Here is a 21,840-nt window from a genome sequence, read left to right on the forward strand (position 1 = left end):
AGAGAATTCTCCAACAAGAATTAATACTTTCAATATAGAGTGTCCATGCATTTGATTTAATAACAATTATGTGTTGATTACAGCTTCTAGCAAGACATTATCATTCTTTAACAAGGATACAAGGGGTGAGGTACAAACTATTACATTTGACACAGAGGAAGTGAAGACATTATTCTATGGAAGTTTTCATAAGGTAAAAACGTAAGATTATAGAAAAATAAATATTTATAGAAAAAAGTTATTTGTAGAAAAACGTATATGACTTAAAATTTAAACTAATTTAATTTATTATTTATTAAAATGTCATGTTAAACTGGTGGAAACATAGCCATGTCTTTTAAAAATAATACCTTATTTCAAAGAATTTGATTAATTCAGAGAAGGAAATTTAAAACGATAGTTCTACTAACCATGAGATAACTACTATTAACATTTCAATGTATTTTCAATGCTAATGTCTTTTCAGAATATGAGTCGTGTAGTATATACAATATTGTATGCCCATTTTTCTACCTACCATTTTACTTTGAACCTTTATGTCATTTTGTTTCAAAAGCTTAATTTTTGTGGATTGTATTTAATTGATCAAATTATTTATTCTTTTATAGAGAATAGTAAGCTGCTTCTGCCTGCTTGTTTATTGAAAAGTTACAAACATGCCAGTCCAAAAGTTATCATTAACTATCAAAATAATTAAGATAACTGTTTACTAAATTAACTTCTGCATGAACACATTTACAACTTCTCTAAAAAAATCTTATTAAAAGTTCTAAGATAAATTCTTAGGGGATTATCTATTCTTGATGATCTTAATTTTTTAAATCTCAACATCGAGGATAAATAGAAACTTGCTGTCAGGAAAATTAACTTACAGATAAGAGTGCTGAAGTTGGCAGCGTTAGAAATGAAAAGCACCGTCTAGGTTAGGAGTGGATTTTTTTTTTTTTTTTTTTTTTTTTTTTTTTTGCGGAACGCGGGTCTCTCACTGTTGTGGCCTCTCCCCTTGCGGAGCACAGGCTCCAGACGCGCAGGCTCAGCGGCCATGGCTCCCGGGCCCAGCCGCTCCGCGGCATGTGGGATCTTCCCAGACCGGGGCACGAACCCGTGTCCCCTGCATCGGCAGGCGGACTCTCAACCACTGCGCCACCAGGGAAGCCCAGGAGTGGACTTTTTAATGGAATTTCTTCATCCACTGGATCAAGTTAGCAGGAGGAAGACTACTTGTCGTGCAAGTGGTCTAAAATTTCCCCAGTGTAGCTCTCAGAAAGTTAGTCCCTATACACAGAAGACAAATATTTCTAGTTCAATGTGATTCTCAGGTGAAAATTGAAGAACGACCCTGTACTTGGGTAGATTTAGCTGAATTTCTTGCTGATTCCCTTCCTGAGAATCTTGGCTTCTTTCCAGAATGTTCTTCTTATACATGAATCAGATTCTTGGTGAGGATGACAAGGGACTCTCTTCATGGGGCTTGGAGAGGCCTCAGCAGGCACATTAGTGAGAAGCAAAAAGCAATGATGGAAAAACAGAGATCTCTGAGAATAAAGGCCTATTTGCTTAACAGTTTACAGACTTTCCTGGTAAGGTCCAGCAAAATAAATGCCTCATTGGGAAAGCAGATTCTAGACAAATATTACTGGCTTCAACTTCTCCTTGTCCGATAATAGATGTTGAATCTGGCAAAGTTCTTAGGAACTTTTTTTTGGCTCATTGATACACCTATTAAACTTACGCTTGAATAACTCGCCCAAAAAGACTATTTTATTTTTCTTCCATACCCACTGAAGATATTAGAAATTCAGCCCTCTATTAACCAACGGATAACCATTTAGGAGCTATTATTAATAATATAACTATTATTAATTTCCAACTTTCATTGAGTGCTTCATTTTACTGAGCAAAATAAGGCAGTATTTTGAAGAGGTCAAGAGTGACAGTCATTAATTATTGCAAATCAAGATAATTATTTTTTGACATTCCCTTCTTAATTTGGCTTTATAGAGAGAAGTATTTGTATTCTTAGGTTTTACATAATGCCTCTTCTTTCCTGTTCTCACAAGTGTTCTTTTCTCCTCAAATTCTCTACCTTCTTTTTGCATAATGTCTTTCTTTGTTTTTACTTCCTCCTCTACTTTTTCATTATACTGTTTTCCCTCCTTCATTACCCCACACCGTTCTTCTGACCTACCCTCATTTATCCTATCTATTCAAGTACCAAGTGCGATCACTATTGGCTGCTTACATTCCACTGATCCAAGGATTCGAACACTCTTCTCTCATTTTCCATGTAATTCGGGAACTGAAGTTCTTCAATCCTTGAGATAAGAACAAGTAGTTCTCTGATAGCAGCAAATTAGTGAGAATAACATACAGGGGGCTCTTGGGAGAGATGGGGATAGCTTAAGTAAGGAATGGCAGACAACTACTGCTTCTGGAGAATTCTCTTGAAGCGTTTTCTATGTCTCCATCCTGTTGTAACAGATGACATAGATTCAAGAGAGAGATTTCTAATGAGACAAAGAAGTGGAATAGATGACAAATAAGGTTTTAGGGAATGGGAGACCTTGGGAAGGGTGATGAGTTTACAAGGGTGTTCCTATTTCTTTCTACTGGTCTGTGACCAACAATGCTTCCCAGTTGGGAAAGAGTCCCTAAATACTTGGGACAATTGTAACAGATGACATAGATTCAAGAGAGAAATTTGTAATGCGACAAAGAGGCGGAATAGATGAAAAATAAGGCTTTAGGGAATGGCAGACCTTGGGAAGGGTGATGAGTTGACAAGAGTGTTCCTATTTCTTTCTACTGGTCTGTGACCAACAATCCTTCCCAGTTGGGAAAGAGTCCCTAAATACTTGGGACAATGGTCTCCAGATAAAAGCCGCTCTGAAATGTAATTATGCGTATGTTTAAAATGCAATGAAACACACTGAAGAGATTGTAGCAAAGTATATTTTTAGCATGTGTTTCTTTCTGGTTAGCATTGAATGACAAGTGTATTTGGAATAACTTTGTTTCAAAAATTGAAAGTTTTGATTTTGAAATAGTTTTTCTGGATACGATGATTTTTCAAATAGTTTGTGAATGTTTGCTTCTCAGATTGTTCATATAAGAGCCAACAAATAAGTTTTAGTTCTTATTAGATAATAAATATCTTGGGAATGTTTGTATGGTGTTCTTCTTGAATTTAGTATTAGATGATTGCCCTAGGGGTATTTAAAATTATTTTTAGTAAGCCATATATCACTTTTATATAAAAGCAATATATAATTCATACTTACCACTTATAGATGCACTAAATTAGTGTTTTGGTGGTGATTCTATGTGGAAAAAAATATTTACTGCTTAAAAAAATCTCTAGAGATTGTCTTATGCTTATTTACTCAAAGCATTTAAGGGAATTTCTGTTCCTTAACTTGGAGCCAAACTTTTCAAAGTAATCATCATGGGCTTACTTGAGTATTTGGGCTGTGATAAGTGGAAACTATGAGTATAACTATAAAGTCAAAGATTACCCACAGCCATTCTTTACATGACTGAAATACAGATGTTTTCTTAATTATCCGTACTAATAGATTTTTTGAGATTCTGAGTGTCTTCAATATCAGATAAAAAACTAAATCAACAAGATTCTTTTCTTATAAGGAAATTGAATCTTGAATCTATTGATTTCCAGAGCTGAATCTCTATAAAAGACACGTGCCAGCTCTTTCCTATGTTAGGTATCTACATGGTGTGTAAGATCTGTTTGGCAGGGATTAGCGACTAACAAATTAAAAATGGAATTTAGCGAAATCAGTGGAAGACATTCGAGGCTCCTTTGTCCTGAGTATAATAACATATTAATGATTTATTTACTTGTATTTGAATAGCTCATTTTTTGTAATTTATTCTTAAATACTTACTATAAAATATTGGCTCTGTTCCCTGTGTTGTACAATATATCCTTGTAGCATATTTTATACATAATAGTTTATACCCCTTAGTCCCCTACCCCTATTTTGCTGTATCCCTATCCTGCCCCTCCGCTTGCCTCTCCCCACTGGTAACCACTAGTTTGTTCTCTACATCTGTTGAGTCTGCTTCTTTTCTGAATAGCTCTTTATAGTTTACAGAAGCATCTCATCTACTACAATATCTCTGGCCATCTCAGGAAGAGTACAGAGTGGGGAAAATAAGAAATTATGCAAGTGTATAATAGCTGAAGGAAACTGAGACCCAGAAAGGTTAAGTGGTTCATTTAATTTGGCGCTGTTAATAAATGACATTAACACGGCAACCTGGTGCTTGGATTTTTAGTCCAAGCCTCTTGACTTGGGACAAGAATAGCTTTAAGAACACATTTTTTTAAAACTGTGATCTGAAATATGTAGGAGCCAGGTTGTTCTGGGTAGAAATTTTGTAATGGAAACAAATGATCTTTTTAGGTTCATATCGTAGTGACCTCCAAAAGTGTTAAGATTTACATTGACTGCTATGAAATTATAGAGAAGGACATCAGGGAAGCTGCAAATATCACAACTGATGGTTATGAAATTCTTGGAAAACTACTTAAAGGGGAGAGGAAATCAGCCACGGTAAGTAACACATTTTTATTTTTCTTGGTATCTTGTATTAAGATTGAAATGACATTTTTAAAAGTAATCAGTGAAGTTTTCTTCCTCGGTGAGTTTTAAATTGTTTTATTTCTTGGTTAGATTGAAAGGCTGGAAAAGTTACACTGAGAAAATATGCTACTGACAAAACATGATAATGGGCTTTACTGCTAGAAACAAATTAAGTTGTCAAGGCACCAGAGAACATCATGTAGTCGACTTGAAACTGAATCAAACTGGAGAGTACAACACAAATAGTTGCCAGGATAATCAGTGAAATCTAAACCAATTCATTTTTTGTTCTTCAAAGGTAGTAACTGTTAATAAAAATGTGTGCACTCAGGGCACTACGCATTTGTGGACACTGGCTGTGACCGTCACAGACTTGCTGTCCCCTCACTGGGGGGTCACATCTGCCTCAGAAGGAAGATGAGTGTAGTCGGTCAGCCACCCCTCACTCACAAGTGTCACTGGCTCAAGTTGGAGGCGGGGGCTTGCCAACCCTTTTACAACGCTACTTAGTAGTAAAATTTTAAACCTAAGGTTTTCACTGTACCAGGTTAATTAAGTTCATATTAAATGTTGACCAATAATAACATTGTTCTAAAAGCAAGACTAATAGCCTTGGCTTCTGTTATTTTTAAAATTGCATTTACTGAATGTAGCTTTCTTCCACGGATAGGATTTTCTTCTTCTTGATTCAAAAGTGAAATTTTTATTCCACAATGTAGAACCAAAGAGGGCAAATTTAATATAATTGTGATTAAAATCATTTATTGAATATTGGATTTGATATTTAAATAGAACAATTACATTAGGTTTATAAAAGAATGGCTGCAGCTAAACAATCTTTATCAAAAGAGCTCTATTTTTTAAAATGTAGAATGATAGAAAATATATATTATATTGAAATAGTTAAGCTGAAGGTAATCATAAAATTATCAGTTAGTCCCTAGGTAAGAATTTGAAAAGAAGGGCATCAATTTTAGAATAAGTGAGGAATATTTTTTTTAATGTTACTTTTCTGCAAGGGTGGACTTTTAAAAGTTGATTTAAATGTGTGTAGTCTTCAAATTCAGAATTAAATACATTCTTAATTTTTAAGTAAATGTTTTCTTAAAAAAACCCAAAACTCAATCAAACATTTCATTTTAGCCAAGGAAGTGGATCAGAAGTGGGAATATCACGTATGCATTTTGCTTTACTGTCGCTTTCTCTCAGGCATAGGTTTTTCTGTTCTTATGAAGCAAGGATCCCATTGCTTTCATTGCCTGTTCCCTCAAGAGCGTCTCTGTGAGAAGTTGGCAGAGGTTAAAATGTGGAAACGTTAATATGAAATGTTTTCACGCATCTTTAGCTCATGTTGCTGTTGGTTGTTTGCAGTTCCAAATCCAGAATTTTGATATTGTCTGCAGTCCAGTGTGGACCAGTAGAGACAGATGCTGTGATATTCCTTCCAGGGTAAGTAAAACAGAATGGAATTCTGTGGCGGTGTTAAGAGTCCCCGAGGAATAAGGGATGTGGGCGTGGATGGCTTGGGAGAGCAAGTAGCCCTCTGCAGCTGCATCTCCAGGATGGAGCCAGGGACACGCAAAGTGTGTGTGCCCATCAGCGACCACAGCTCAGGCTGGGGACCCCTCCCTCGAAAGTCAAGAATGTAGAGAACCACATCTGGAAATCCTCCCTGCCAGCCAGGGTGGTTATGCATAGTCAGAAAAGTCCAGCTGAATCAGTGTGTCTGATAAACCCACTTATTGCAGAGTCCTTCCTATTGCTTGTAAAATACCAGCATTTTACAGGATAAGCCATCACCTCTCTGGATATCTAAGTAGAAATAACCATATTTCTTTTCAAGATGATGGCTTTTACCCATAGTATCTGTGTAGGTTGTAATAATTACAAAGGTGAATGCTGATGATGGATTTAGGTGAACAGTGAGCTGCACGTGCCCACGGGATGAGTATGCGTTATTTATTCAACAGATACTTACCGAGCACCTGTTGTAAGCCAGGCACTATCCTATGTGCCGGGGTTACAGCGGTGAAAGGGAATATTCTAGTGAAAGGCAGGGGGAGAGGAGGAATGAACAAGTAGGTATACAGTACGTTATAGAGTGAAAAGTCCTTGCGTGAAAACACGCCAGGGTACAGGGAGAGATAACCAGGTGAGTACCCTCAGCCGTCAGTGATAAGGGGAGATTTAAGCAGAGACCTGAGTGAAGTGAGAGGACACACAATGTGGATAATGGAGATAGAGACTTCCAGCCAGAGGGGACTGTAAGTGCAAAGGCCCTAAGGCGGCAAGGTGCCCTAAACATCTGAGAGGCATGAAGGGGATGAGGGAGCGCTGGGGCAGAGTGAAGGGCAGTGGGAGGGGCAAGGTGGTGTGCTGCTGCTTGGCAGTGCATGTAAGCGCCTGTAGGCCTGGAAAGGAGTTTAGATTTTGTTCTGAAGGAAATGGGCCTCCATATCTGAGATACTCAGCCTTTCCCTAACGCCAGACTAGAGAAAATTGGATTAAATAACCAATGGTCTTGATGATAGTTTTGTAAACATATTTTTGTTGTGTGAGGTTTCCTAAAGCAAAACATAAAATAAAGACATCAGGAGCAAAGCAAGATTCAACGTAAGACTGTTTGTAATCATAGCTAAAAATTCTTTCTTCAAGTTGGGAAATAGATTCCCTTGTGTATATAAGATTAGTGAGCATGGGGGATGGGAAGCTGTTTTTACCATCAATTCATAGATAAATATTCTTTTCAAAATTTCAGAGAGATGAAGCAAAATGCCCCAGTCTTCCAAATGCTTGCACGTGTACGCAGGACAGCATTGGACCTCCAGGACCACCAGGCCCTGCGGTAAGGAAACAAATAGTTCCTCTAGTTTTTCCTGGTAAATCTTGGGCATGATCACCCTTTGGCCGGTATGTCATGCGTAAGAAGCTCCCAGCCACTGGTGTGTTCTAGGGCAGAACAAGCTGCATTGCACACCATGTTTGTAGCATGTTTTGAGATCTGAAGAGGAGTAAATCAAGAAGAAAATTTGAACACATTTCTCTAGCCACACAAGAATGAATGATATCGGCTAGCATTCAAGAGCTTTTCTCTTAAAGATATGAATTTGGGTTTCTCTCTGTAATCACTTGATTTTGAAAATTCCTTTGTTTCCTGACGCTTCTCGTACGTATGTTATGGAGCCGTGGTTGAGAGGCTGGCCCAACAACAACTTGTTTAGAACCTAGCATATGTGTATGTTATTAGCAAACATATCATAGAATAACATAGAGGATAATATACATATGTGATGATATCATAAACTCTGGGTGAAAGTGTTGGTGTTAGGAATAACTTGAGTGGGAAGACTGACCAGGTCTATTAATGGGTGGAGGGGAGACCAAGAAAATGCAATGCAAAACATTGAAGAGTACACTCATGTGTCTCATTAATCAATGTGGACTCCCCGATTTAGTCAATCTAACATCTGACCTGGGCTGGTTTTTCAGAATAGAAGTGATACCTTTAAGCTCTATTGAACTCTTTTAAGAAAATGGTTAATTAACATACGAACAGTTCAGAGAGCCTCAGAACACCAGATTTTACTATACATGGGTCATAGCAAATAATGTAAATTGATTTTAAGTTAATTACAAACTAGCTCCACATATACGGAATCAAAATGTCTCTGGAATTACCAGTGGTCCTGATGATTTTGTAAACATATTTTTGTGATGTGAGTTTTCCTAAAGCAAAACATAAAATAAAGATATTAAAGAGCAAAGCAAGATTCAACATAAGACTATTTGCAATTAACAGTGACTTACCTGATTTATATTTGTAATCATAAAATTATATGCTGGATGTGACTCAGATGTTCTTGAGAAGTAGGGATTTTTTTTCCTCTAATTGTATGATAACATTGTTGGATCTCACTATCATGTTTATTTCATCTTTGTTCAGTGGTCTCTGAATTCCTGTTACTAAACTACATGTTCTGAGATTTTGAGAGATTCTTCTTTTTGCATTATTATTTTCCCTGAAGAATGCATTCATATAATTCCAAAACAGATTTTTCTCCTTAAAAATACTTAACTATAGTATTTAAGTAATGCTTGTTTTTTTCCCAGTAAACCTCAAATTTTCAAATAACTTCAAAATTTGCTAACAATTAAGAAAAGTTCAGAATGTAAAAATGAGATCCTTAGAATGTACAAAGTTTCAAAATTCTCTTTCCCCACACATTTGTAGGATATAAAGTATTTACTTCCATATTTTATAAATAACTGTATTGTCTGGAGAATGCACTGCTTCTCGAAGCAACTTTTATATATCAACTTCTTCCTACTTTCCTGTGTTCACTCTAAAATGTACTCTTACTATGTATTTTAGGGAGGACCTGGTGCTAAAGGTCCCAGAGGTGAAAGAGGTATCAGTGGGGCAATTGTAAGTATATTTTAGAGTGCATTTTTATTTTCACCTGTATGTTAAAGTCTGGTTATTCAAATTTCTACAACTTGAGCAAGTTGATTCAAGTTTAGTGTGCCTTAGGCAATATAATTATCTCTGTCTTGTCTCTGGGTGTCAAAATGATGGATTAGGCTAGCCAGATAAAGAATGTACCGGGCATCTCACTGATGTAGGAATCGCACATGGGAAACCTGCAGAAGCACCTAAGGGCTCTGCTGTCACTTGGGGAAGCAGAGGGGGTGACCTGGCCATCAGTTGGAAGACCCCACAGGGAGCAGGGTCCTGCTGGGGACGGTTCACCTGTCTCAGAGAAATAGCTCAGCAGCCACATGTATGTTCATGGCAGGTCACCAGCCCCTTCTACCGGTTCCATACTGGTCTCCATAAGACAACTGAAGCTTCTTAGGGGAATATATTATGGAGATGATGTGTAGTTTGTGTCATACTATCACTAATGATAAGCTAACCCAGTTAGGAAAGTGAGGCTGGGGTGCTGACTGACCCAGGTCTGTCTGACTCCAAGTTTGTGCCTTTTCCACCTAGACACACTGCAAAGAAGCTCCAGCATAGAGTGAACATATCTGCTCTTTCCTTGCTTGACTTATACATACGTTAGTCCCAGAAATAAGCCCAAGTCTAAGAGAAATCAGGACGAGCTTAAAAGAAATCAAATCCAGTGAATTTTTTTTTTTTTTGCGATACTCGGGCCTCTCACCGTTGTGGCCTCTCCCGTTGCGGAGCACAGGCTCCGGACGCGCAGGCTCAGCGGCCGTGGCTCACGGGCCCAGCCGCTCCGCGGCATGTGGGATCTTCCCGGACCGGGGCACGAACCCGTGTCCCCTGCATCGGCAGGTGGACTCTCAACCACTGCGCCACCAGGGAAGCCCAAATCCAGTGAATTTTGAGCTTTGATCTCTGAATGAATCTAGGACTATAAATATATGAATATATTATATTCAATGTATTTTACTTCTTTTAGAAACCTACTTTTAATAGGAATTTTGGAAATATAAGTGCTCTTGTGAATTTATTGTACGTTCCAGTTGTTCTTTTAATGAGTAGCAAAGGGAAGAAAGGAATGGCATTACATGTTTTTATAGATGGATAGATTTGTAAAATGTTTGCAAAGATTATATGATTGGTGTCTTAGAGTTAATGAAGACAGGCACTGGAAGGGCATTCCATGACTTTGTGCTTGTTTCTCTTCCGTGTATTTAGGGCCCCCCTGGTCCTCGTGGAGATTCAGGTCCTCCTGGTCCCCAGGGTCCGCCAGGCCCCCAGGGACCCAACGGCCTCTCTATTCCAGGAGAACAAGTAAGCACAAAGCTTTCTGTATGAAATGAGGGTGGTGGATTAACGTTGAGTTTCACTGGAACATTTTTTTATTCTATTTTGCCAAACTCAAATGTTTTCTCAGAGAACTCAACAAATTTTAGTCATTGAGAAGACTTCCTATGACTGTAATTTCAGATATGTAAATACTGTATGTAATAATACGTAACTGTGTAGGGAAAATTGTTGCTAATTATTTGACCTTTAAAAAAGTTTTTTACTGAGTAAAGCAAATATCCTTCAACATCCTGAAAGCTTTGATACTGCTTTGAGTCTGTGGCAGCCCCGGGGTCCTTTTCTAATGTTTATGACTTCAAGGCAAGCTTGCATTGTTTATCTACATCATTACTTCTATAAAAATTTTTAATAAAATGTTTACCTTTTGTTCCAAATGCTAATCTGAACTTATAAAGAGGTGTTTTATCTTTAAAGGTTCATATTTTATTTAACTACTTTTTTCTATACTTTAAAACATACAGTAAATGAATAAGAATACAGATAATTTCATAGTTTTAAGTCCTAAACTCCTTTTTAAAGATGCCATAATAGAAGACACATACATCCTTTTGGCATTCAGAGGAAAAACAATCTGTATCAGATATCACTAGAAATGAAACATTTGAAGGGCTAGGACTTTTTCACTCAAAAGGGTTGAATGCATCTAACTTTTAGCTTCTTATGTCCAAAAGGGAGATTTAGGGCTTTTACCTTTTCTTATTATTGCTACTAAATGAAGTTTATCAGCTTTAATTAATTCAGATTTGCCTGTGTAACAAGTGTCTTCTAGCATGTAGTTATAAAGACCAAAATTATGTTACAATGTTTCATTGAATATCTATTAAAATGGGCACCAAATTAAATGTATTAAATAAAAAAGTTTTCCCTTCAACATCTATTTCTATGAAAATCCCTATGTTAAATTAGGTTCTTTCAAAGGAGACATATTCTCCCATGATTATATAAAATTATCCCATCACATGATAAGTGGAAATTACAACAGCATTTGTAGTTTAAAAAGTGAACATCAGTCCCCCAAATAATTGATTCACCTCCCGTCACAAATATGCTTCACTGGATTTATGAAGTGACAGAGATTTCAGGAAGGCTCACGTCTTTCCTTTTCACTTAATTTCTGTAAAACACCTGAGACCTGTTTTCCCTCTGTTTGCTCCAGGGTCGCCAGGGCATGAAGGGCGATGCTGGAGAGCCGGGACTTCCAGGCCGGACGGTGAGTTGTTCTTCACGCTGCCTTTTCTTTGCTGGTCAAGTGTTATTTGCATAGTTGCCCTTGTGGTGCCTCAAAAGGTGAGCCAAGGTTAAGCAGCAAAGCAGAAGCCTGGCCGTGTGCTGCACGTCATTTCCATTCCGTTGCCTGGTTAGTCTTCAAGCTTGTGCTGTTCAGTCAGGTCTGGGCTTGATGACTGAGCGAGCATCTTCCTCTTGGGCTGGCACTGGGCTTGCTTCTGAGTGTCTGTTTCCTTTCAGAGCCCCCTGCATTTTTTCCCCAAACATCTTAGAGAATAACACAAATCCCTTTTCTCACACAAGAAGTTAATTACAGTGTTTCACTTGTTTGTTTCCTTTTGTGTAGGGAACCCCAGGATTACCTGGCCCACCAGGACCAATGGGCCCTCCAGGAGACAGAGTAAGTTTTCTTGGGCAGGCTGTAAGGATGTTGGAAATGATATCACATTGTTGCCTATTAATTAAGAACCCCCCATAATTCAATTTGCATGGCTGGAAATGCAGAGTTCACACATCTCACGGGAGGCAGAAAAGCTAATATCAGCGGACCAACCGATACCAGGTCAATCTCAAGGTCTATGAAACAAAATGGTGGGACTTCAAATGAGTTGTCAGAATTTTAATTTTGGAAAAATTTTTTCTTTTATCATATTTGGAAAACCAAGTCCCTAAAAGGAATTTTGGTTCATTGGCGAGAGATTCAAGAATCCTAGCAAATTGCTTTGAATCCTAAAATTAAAATCTTTGTTATGAGGCACCTTTTACGTAACTCTAAGAATAGTCTTGATTTCCGTGGCACTTCCTATGCCATCAGGGACATCTTTTCTACACCTTTAGAACTCAGATACCCCCTGTAGGCCTCTGTGATGGAAAGCCGACTGGAACCTAGTAGGCATCTTGCTCATTTGTGGCAGATTTCAGTTTTGCTCTTGACTTATGATGAAATCGGTGCAGGAGACCCAATTTTTTCTAGGACAAGTAAATGAGAAGCACAGTGAACATGGCTTCTGTGCTCTAATCCAATGTTACAGAAAATTTGCTTTCATAGGAGATGACGAATGCTTTAATAAACTATTTTAGAGTTGCTCAGAACCAAGGCACTAATGACTTTTCAGCATCTTCTGGTCCAGACAACAGTCTGAGAGTTGTCTAGATTCTGACTTATCAAGTTAAAACACAGGACTAGCAGCAGGGTCTCAGAGGGCCAGGGCTATAATAGCTGTCACTAAAGGCATTGATTTGTTACCCTTAACACCTCCCCGACATCATGGGGCAGGAGAGTTGGGTCAGTCAGATGGAGCAAAGATTTTGCCCAGATAATTCCAGATTTGGATGATTTGCCAGTGAAAGTTATTTGCTCCAATGCCTACTCTTGAGTTTATGAGAGAGTGAGGTCAAAGAGAAAACGGTATTCTCTGGGAGTCTGGGGCCCAGTGGTACTTCTATGTACATATTCTTCTGACTCTTTTGAGACTGACACTTCAGTTTTTTGGAATTCTTATTTTACAATAAAGGACAATAGTGAGATTGCAAAGGTGACAAGTCAGTCTATTCAGTTAGTCAACAAACCCAAAAATACCGCAATCAGGAAGTAATGATACATACTGAATATAGTTCAATATCCTGTGATAAACCATAATGGGAAAGAATATGAAAGAGAATATATATATATGTGTGTGTGTGTGTGTGTGTGTGTATAACTGAGCACTGTGCTATACAGCAGAAATTAAACACAATGTTGTAAATCAACAATAGTCCAATAAAAAAAAAAAATGATGGGCTGCCTCTCTTGCTGCCGCTGCTACTGAAGCCCTGTTGGGCCCATCATGCAGTGCAGGCTTTGTGCAGACTCGCTGGGTGGCCAGCGCCATCCCATCAACACGTTCCTCCTGAACTGGCAGTCAGGCAGCCACCGCTGCCATCGCTGTGTCCCTGAAAAGTGAGGGAGTGGAAAGGACTGCGTTCTTCTAGCTCTAACCTGTGAATCCAGTCCTGGTGACGCCACCCAGGACTCTCGTGTTGAGGCTGAGGAAAGTCTTCAGGAAATCATTTGTCTTTTTCCATCACAGTCTTGTACGCCGACCTACCACTTAGTTTCCTACTGCTAGTGCTGAGAGTAGAAGGCACAGCTGAGGGAACATAAACAGTTTTGGAAAGTTAGACTTTGGGTGCAGGCATCGCCGCTGAACACTAAAAGAAAGAAAGAAAGTTGAACCCTGTGGTAGAAGAGAAGAGAAGACAGCTCAGGAGAGCAAACCCAAGGACCATGGTGAGGAAGACATGTTACCAAGGCGGAGGTGGTAGGAACAGCAGGCATGGGTTGCCTTCAGCACAGATGATTTTCAAATGAGGCACAGCTCTGGGGACTGTCAGAAAGTAGCAAGAGAGCCACAGGTGCAGGCATGACATGCAGTATATCTGTGAAAGCAGCCATAGGTCCTCTCAGCCACCCTCCCATGGAGGGAAGCAGCAATAACTGCTACAGTTTTGAAAATGGAGAATAAAAAAAAAATTACACTACAAAGTGCTACAGATGGCTCAGTGGTAGCCCTTCTGAGGCCATCAGAATAAAATCTGCTTCACCCCAACTTAGATATGTATTTCTTCTAAAAGAAGATGGTTGGTTACACCAAAGTGTCCATCCATGGATGAATGGATTAAAAAATGTGATATATATATATCATGTATATAATGGAATATTACTCTGTCTTAAAGAAGAGGGAAATCCTGTCATTTGCAACGACATGGATGAACCTTGAACTTGGAGGACATGCCAGCTGAAATAAGCCAAGCACAGAAGGATAAATACTGCATGATCTCACTTAATGTATGGAATCTTTAAAAAGTTGAGCTCATGGAAACAGAGTACAGTGGTGGTTGCCAGGGGCCGGGGAAGAGGGAGAAATGGGGAGATATTAGACAAAGGATACAAAGTTTCATGGAGATTGACGTATATACACTATTGATACTATGTATAAAATAGGTAACTAATGAGAACTTACTGTATAGCACAGGGAACTCTACTCAGTACTCTGCAGTGACCTAAATGGGAAGGAAATCCAAAAACGAGGGGATATATGTATGCGTGTAGCGGATACACTTTGCTGTACAGTAGAAACTAACACAACATTGTAAAGCAACTATACCCCAATAAAAATTTTTTTAAAAAGGATACAAAGTTTCAGTTATGCAAGATAAGTTCTGGAGATCTAATGTACAGTGTGATGACTATAGTTAATACCATATTGTGTATTTGAAATTTGCTAATAGAGTATATCTTAAATATTCTCCTACCTAAGAAAATGATAACTATGTGAGGTGATACATGTGTTAATTATCTTGATTGCGGTAATCATTTCACAACGTATACATATATCAAAACACCACATGTATGCCATAAATACATACAATTTTTATTTGCCAATTATACCCCAATAAAGCTAGAAAAAAAGAGAAAATGGTTGATCAGGAAGTTCTTAGGATGACTGAAGGAGGATTATTCAGAGATATGATACTTACCTAAAAAAAGTGAAAAGAAAAGTGTATCTTCTACAGCAGCTGGAGGAAACTTAGATGGTAGAAATGCCATTTGAACTGTCCAAGCAATACTCCGAGCATTTCTGCTTCTTAAGTGGCTCTCAGAAGCAGTGTTGATGTTACATGAGATGAACCTGTAGTCTGCATTTTGTTAAGCAGGCCTAGATCTTCCAGAAAACAGTCTGAAATGTTTATAAGTTTCTGAAAAAAAATTTTTTTTTTTTTGCAGGGGGTGGAATATTTCTAACACAATTTTAAAGAAATAATTTAAACTTCCTCTTTTGTAAAATCAATGGGAGTGTGGATACTTAATGGAGGTATTGATCCAAATGTTCTCCATTTGTGCTAGAATCCAAGAATATGCATAAAATTAACACATATTCTCCAAGGAGACAAAAATCTCCTTTGACAGAGGAATGCAGCAACACAAAAAACGACCTGACTCAGAAATCCTTGGCTGGATTTCAGAGGTCTGTACTTGGGATGAATGCTAACCGGGCAGTGAGTGACTCATTCCAGGCAGAGGTCACTTGGCACCACGCAAGCTGCTCAGAGATGCCCGGTGCTTCTGTACAGATCCCTTCTCCCACTGCAACCCTGACTGGGTCTGGCCTTTCTGTGAGATGAGGAGAGACGGACCGATAAAACAACTGAGTGAGGATTTCCTTTCTTTTGAGTGGAGGAGTTAAGATAGTTTTGCCTCTTTCTTGGAGGGGAGGAGAGAAATCCCTGAGGAGTGAAGCATCAGTGGCCCTGCCCTGGCTGTCTGGTGTTGCTTAGGAAACAAGGAAGGGGGTTTTCTAACCAGGTGGTTGGCCCCTCCTGCATCTTCTGTGATGCAACACTCCCTTCATCTTACTTTGATCCTTCCTGGGCCAGTTAGTCGACATTGACTTTTTGGTAGAAAGGGCTAGTCTTCCTTTAGACTTCTTTACACTCTTATAAAAGTAAACGTGAGTATCTTCCTAAAAGGAATCTGCTTTCTTCGGAGAAGACTGGATTGATTCTTAAAATGGTTTATATTTATATTTATAACTATATAAATGACTGAGTATAGAAATGAATTATTCAATAAAAAGCATAACTTCAATGGAAAACATTTTTTGGCATATTTGTCTTTATATTGAAAGGTTACCTGCAGTTGGGTTAAATCCCTCACCTGTCACTCTTATCAACCTGTCTAGTGTCTTTCCATTTTACTTGGTCATTATTTCACTAATCTATAATTAATTTCATTTTTACAATAGGGCTTTACTGGAAAAGATGGAGCAATGGGACCTAGGGGCCCCCCTGGGCCACCGGTAAGAATGGAATAGGTGACACTCTTATCTCCCCACCCTAAACCCCTAGCCCCGCTTGCTAGGGAAGAGCCTGGTAACCTGACCTTTGAGGCATGTTCCATCTGTGCTGGGGGGCACACCGTCGAGGGAGCTACTTGTTTTTATTCTCCTAAATCAAAATGGGCCAGAGAAAACAGAGGTGTTAAAATAGAGTCTTTCTGTTTAATCAATGTATATTTGAAAAACAACAAAAATATCCCTAACCAACCAGTTCCTTCCATGCCCATGTTAAGTGGTAGGTTTTATGACCTTACTGGTTACTTCCTGTTCTAGAATTTTAAGAGTCCGTAGCCTATGATATTTGAATTTTAAGGACATTAATTACCGAACAGGTTTAAGTCATTCAGAGGAAGTAAGTTTTACCCGAGTAGGTTTTCTAATTAAGATCTCTGGGGAAAATACTGAAGCCAATGATTTTGAAAGAAGCGTCTGTATACCTGCATCCAGGTGAGATCACAATTACATTGTTTGAGGTGAGGGATGCTCTTCATGGCTTCTGGCTGTATGTGAGGACTGGAGAGCATATGTTAAAATAATTTTATTATTTATGTTTAATATAGATGTTCTCAAGTAGAGTTGAAAATGTATAATAAGCTTTGATTTAAAGTATTTACTACAGATATTAAAATTTACATAATTGATGAATAAAGGATTGTTTTACCAAAATCTGATGATTCTATTTTAAGGATATTTTAGCTTAGACATAATGTATTGACTTAGCGATATTATAAATATTTTACTAAAAATGTTGCTAAAATGTCTTAAAGCTGTGCTGAAAGGAACGGGGAGAAATTCTTATGGTTTTGATGGGATAGAGGGTGCTGATATGATAGAAGAGGAGGCACCCTTTATTGAATGCACCAAAGAAAAAGTGAGTTTCTAGGCTGAGATACAACTCCCAGGAGACAAGGGGAAACTCCACCACGTGGTGCCCAGTTACCTTCTCAGTATTTTCCCCAGCCAGAGTTCACTCCTGTCTTTTGATGAGTTTTCTGGTTTGGTAATAGAAACAAACTAATAGGAATTGCTTTCTGCAAATTCACTTAGCAGCCAATTTACTAGGATCACAGTCTGTGAATAGTGAAACCGATTAAATATAGTCCATAAAGATTGAATGGGAATTTTCAAGATTTTTTTCCTCCATGTTATCTTAAAATTTGATTTTGTTCTTCCTTAGTATGTGATTATGTGCTAAAAGCTTTTAAAACCAGCCATGCTTTGCTAGTTTACTTTAGATGAAATTCTTCTTTGATGGTAAGCTTCCCTGTGTTGTAGGGAAGCCCAGGCTCTCCAGGAGTCACAGGACCAAGTGGGAAACCAGGAAAACCCGGAGACCATGGCAGACCAGTAAGTGGACGGCTTGCATGCCTAGTCATTCCACTGTGGCCATGAATGAGGAGACTGCAAGGCTGTGGCATATTTATGTTATCTCTGCTGTAATGTGTGTGAAGCATTTGCTGAAGCTATGCTAAATCCATGGATTTAACTTGGTACTAGTTCTAAAAATTTTCTCTCTAAGTTATAACATTCTGGGATGAAAATTGTGGTCATAGGGTTTCTTTAAAAGGAGAATGGGATTATAAGCCAAGACACATATTTCTGCACTGAATAAACACTCAGAGCTGGGTCAGCAAAATCATTCTTTTTGTTTAGGAGCGGTATGCAGCTTAAGATAGAAAAGTACATGATGGTGCATAGCGCCTCCATGGGTGCTCTGCAGAAGTTAACCCTTTGTCAGTATCCTGTAGCCACACTGCTGGCTCTTTTCTCTTGCGCTGAGGTTGCTAGAACATTAGTCCCAGAATTAAAAGGATTTATCTCACCCACCATTATACTTTTTTATTTATTTACTTTTTGCGGTTCGCGGGCCTCTCACTGTCGTGGCCTCTCCCGTGGCGGAGCACAGGCTCCGGATGCGCAGGCTCAGCGGCCATGGCTCACGGGCCCAGCGGCTCCGCGGCATGTGGGATCTTCCCGGACCGGGGCACGAACCCGCGTCCCCTGCATCGGCAGGCGGACTCTCAACCACTGCGCCACCAGGGAAGCCCCATTATACTTTTTTATACTGCCCTGCTCCAATTTACATCCAGTTTAATTTTCTTTTCATCAGATGTTTTGATTAAAATAATAGTTGAGATGGTATCATGCATATCTTCTATTTGCAAATCAGTATCTCCAAAACTGAATTCATAGCTTCTAAAATACCCAGAAGTATTTGTAATAACTGTTGGGCTCCATATTCTTTGTTACAAGCTCTTCCTTATTTGTATGTATGAGGAATGAATTTATTTTAAGCAGTTTTTTTTTTTGTCTGAATAGAATTCTGAAATATAAAAATTTATCTCAAAGATCAACAAGCCCAATTATTAGTAATGACACATCTATCAGGGCTGTTCTCTGAACAGAACTTCTCTCTTCTGAAGTATTGTCCAAAGTTATATAAACCCAAGCTTAAAAAATTTTAATGTCAAACTAACTTAGAATCTTCATGTGATATGGCCTGCCTTCTATGTTTACATAAAATTAAGCAAGCAGGATAAAGATGAAAGGACTCCTGGTGTACTTCTTACTCTGTGTGTACTCTAGTATATGACTATTACTTTCTTTTCCTCAATGAATCATGACAGAAACTTCACAAGAGCCCTTAAAAGTACATGGAACTTGTTAACCCTTTCAGAATTCTATTTCGTTTTACTATGACTGAAAGAGAGTCTAACGTAAGAATATCACGGATGTAATCGATGGCTGAAGTTAGAAACCTGAAAGAAACTTCTACTTCCTTTACTTGAAATGAGAGCTCTAGATACTGGCAATAAAGATGAGTTCTAAATCTTACATCCTAGAACAATCTCAGAGTGGCAGTAAATTAAAAAAGAACACATGGGAACAAAGTAGCAGTAAGTGTAAAAAATAATTTCCTGAAATTTACAAAAGGCTCCAAACTAAATAATGTTTCCATAAGAGTCCAGTACTTTTAGCAAAGGGCAAACTCCAGTTTTTCTTATGACTATAATTTGGTAACATTTATTTGGACCTTATCTACCCCCTTTTCCCCCTTTACCTTCCTCATCCTTCTAAGGTAGCAAATTACCTCTCCTTTTCTTCTCTCTTCTATCTTACCTTTAGTTTCTAAAACCAAAACTAGCAGACGGGAGTATAAAGGTCTTAGGAGAGAGCTTAGCTCAGTCACTGTTAGCTTATGTCATTAGCTCTTGGAACCAGTGGTGTCTTCTTGCTAACTTGTAACACCTGATGTTGTGTCGTGGATGTTTCCAGGAACTGCTGATGGAATATTTTTATTCATTTACTCAACACCCATTTGTTTGGTGCCTAAATGTGCCCGTCGGTGTTCTAAGGTCTGGGGATATAAACGTAAACAAGACAAAGTCCTTGCCCTCATGGAGATTCTAGTGGAGGATATAGACCCCAGAATGTAAATAAACAATACGGTTTCTGGTGATGATGAGTGATAACAAAGAAAAGAAACACAGAGTAAGGGGTTAGCGGGTAATTGTGGTGGTGGAAGGGGGCTATTTCAGATACAGCAGTCAGGGAGTCTGTCTGAGGAGGTGGAATGAAGCAAGGGAGCAGGCAGTGGGAACAGCATTCCAGGAAGTGGGAACAGCATGAACAAAGGCCGAGGGAGGACGAAGGTGGCACGTGGAAGGAACAGCAGAGAGGCCCAGGCACCGGAAGTAAAGGGAGTGAGGAGAGAGGGATGAAAGATGAGGTCAGCTAGCTGGGCACAGGTAAGCATGTGGACCACCCAGCCCATGGTGAGGATCTCTTATCTTATTCTTAGTGTGATGGGAAGCCCTTGGAGCCAGAGTGACATGCGCCAATTTTCTTTTTAAAAATATCAGTCTGGCTTCTCTGTGGAGAACAGACTCAAAAGGGGCCAAATGGGTTGCAGGAGGACCAGTTAGGAGGATATTGGAGCCGTTCAGGCAAGAGTCTTGGAGACGGTAAGAGGCAGTTTGGTTTGGGATGTTATCTGACCATCAGATTTGTCAATGGTTTGGGCGTTCCTTTCAGCTGGCAGCCTGGAGATATACTGAAAGACAAAAACTTCTTGCACTAGAAGGAAGACTTTTTCCAAGATCCTCTCATGGCCAGTGAGAGGCCTGACAGAATAGGGACAAATGTTCTGTGGTTGCGTTTGGATGTGGGAACCACCACTTGGATTGAGCCCTTTAATAAGGGAGGCACATGGTTCCTTTCATGCCCAGTGCACAAAAAATCACTGGAAGGAGTTACAGATACATATTTAGTTAGGGAATTGACAGAAAGCTCTTACTAGAACAGGTTCTTATGGGTTCTAACTGAACCAAGATTAACCTCATGCACAACCTAAAGTAACCACCTGAGCTCCCCAGCCATGGTGACGTAAAGGAAAGTAGAATGGTAGCAAGGGCAATTTTACATGTGTTTCAGTTGCAGACCTGTATTGTGAATGGCATCATAAAATGTATGCACAGTACATAACTTCTAAATTGGTGATCATAAAATTCACAACTCAGCACTATATTGGAGGACACGTGCTTCTGAGAGAGGGAGAGAGAGAGACAGGGAGACAGATTAGATTCCTTTTGACAGACAAACAAAATGTGAGTAACATGGATGTAAATGTGATGTGTCATTTTGCTAATTTGTTAGAAAGCAGACCTTGCCCTCTTTCATCATCCTGTCCATTCATGAGTCATTTTAGACCATGTTTGTCAGTTTCTAATATCTGAAATTCCTATATTTCAGGGTCCATCGGGATTGAAAGGAGAGAAAGGTGATAGAGTATGTATTGCTTAAAATCTGACTTACAAATTTATATCGTGTGTTAAACATTGAACTCTGAAACTATGGAAATAATATGCTGATCCTACTTATTGATTTAATTAACTAGGGAGACATTGCTTCCCAGAACATGATGCGAGCAGTTGCAAGACAAGTCTGTGAACAACTGATAAGTGGTAAAATTTCTTTTCCTTTTAATGTATGAGTGTGTGTGTTGTTTTTAGTTAATTGCAGGAAAATGCAGTTTGTGTCATAAACTTTCAAAGATAGATGTTTCTATTTCCATGAGCTCTTATTTTTATACGTTGTCAGTTTTGTATCCTGTTAGATAAAGCCAATGATATTTTAATGACTAGCATTAAGATAAAACAATAAACCAAGGTAAAATAATAGCCTGTTATCCTTACATTCTGTCTGATAGAAAATTGTTTTTTTTTTTTTTTTTTTTTTTGCGGTACGCGGGCCTCTCACTGCTGTGGCCTCGCCCGTTGCAGAGCACAGGCTCTGGATGCGCAGGCTCAGCGGCCATGGCTCCCGGGCC

At 38.9% G+C, this 21,840-nt stretch overlaps 1 protein-coding gene across 5 annotated transcripts in view; it reads left to right on the top strand.

The window, feature by feature from the left end:
* Positions 1 to 21,840, top strand: part of COL12A1 (collagen type XII alpha 1 chain) — a 113,457-nt gene that overhangs the window by 85,840 nt on the left and 5,777 nt on the right. For 4 of the 5 annotated variants that reach the window (XM_033428616.2, XM_033428615.2, XM_004270109.3 and 1 more), the window contains 12 exons: positions 84 to 193; positions 4,428 to 4,577; positions 5,979 to 6,056; positions 7,366 to 7,452; positions 8,980 to 9,033; positions 10,276 to 10,371; positions 11,564 to 11,617; positions 11,981 to 12,034; positions 16,419 to 16,472; positions 17,787 to 17,858; positions 21,264 to 21,299; positions 21,409 to 21,475. In XM_033428616.2, the coding sequence (XP_033284507.1) occupies positions 84 to 193; positions 4,428 to 4,577; positions 5,979 to 6,056; positions 7,366 to 7,452; positions 8,980 to 9,033; positions 10,276 to 10,371; positions 11,564 to 11,617; positions 11,981 to 12,034; positions 16,419 to 16,472; positions 17,787 to 17,858; positions 21,264 to 21,299; positions 21,409 to 21,475 (912 nt within the window). Of the gene's footprint in view, positions 1 to 83; positions 194 to 4,427; positions 4,578 to 5,750; positions 5,881 to 5,978; positions 6,057 to 7,365; positions 7,453 to 8,979; positions 9,034 to 10,275; positions 10,372 to 11,563; positions 11,618 to 11,980; positions 12,035 to 16,418; positions 16,473 to 17,786; positions 17,859 to 21,263; positions 21,300 to 21,408; positions 21,476 to 21,840 lie in introns of those variants that run through there. The other variant, XM_049695392.1, reaches the window with a different exon arrangement.

This window comes from Orcinus orca, chromosome 12 (assembly GCF_937001465.1).
Source record: "Orcinus orca chromosome 12, mOrcOrc1.1, whole genome shotgun sequence".
NCBI classification, from domain to species: domain Eukaryota; kingdom Metazoa; phylum Chordata; class Mammalia; order Artiodactyla; family Delphinidae; genus Orcinus; species Orcinus orca.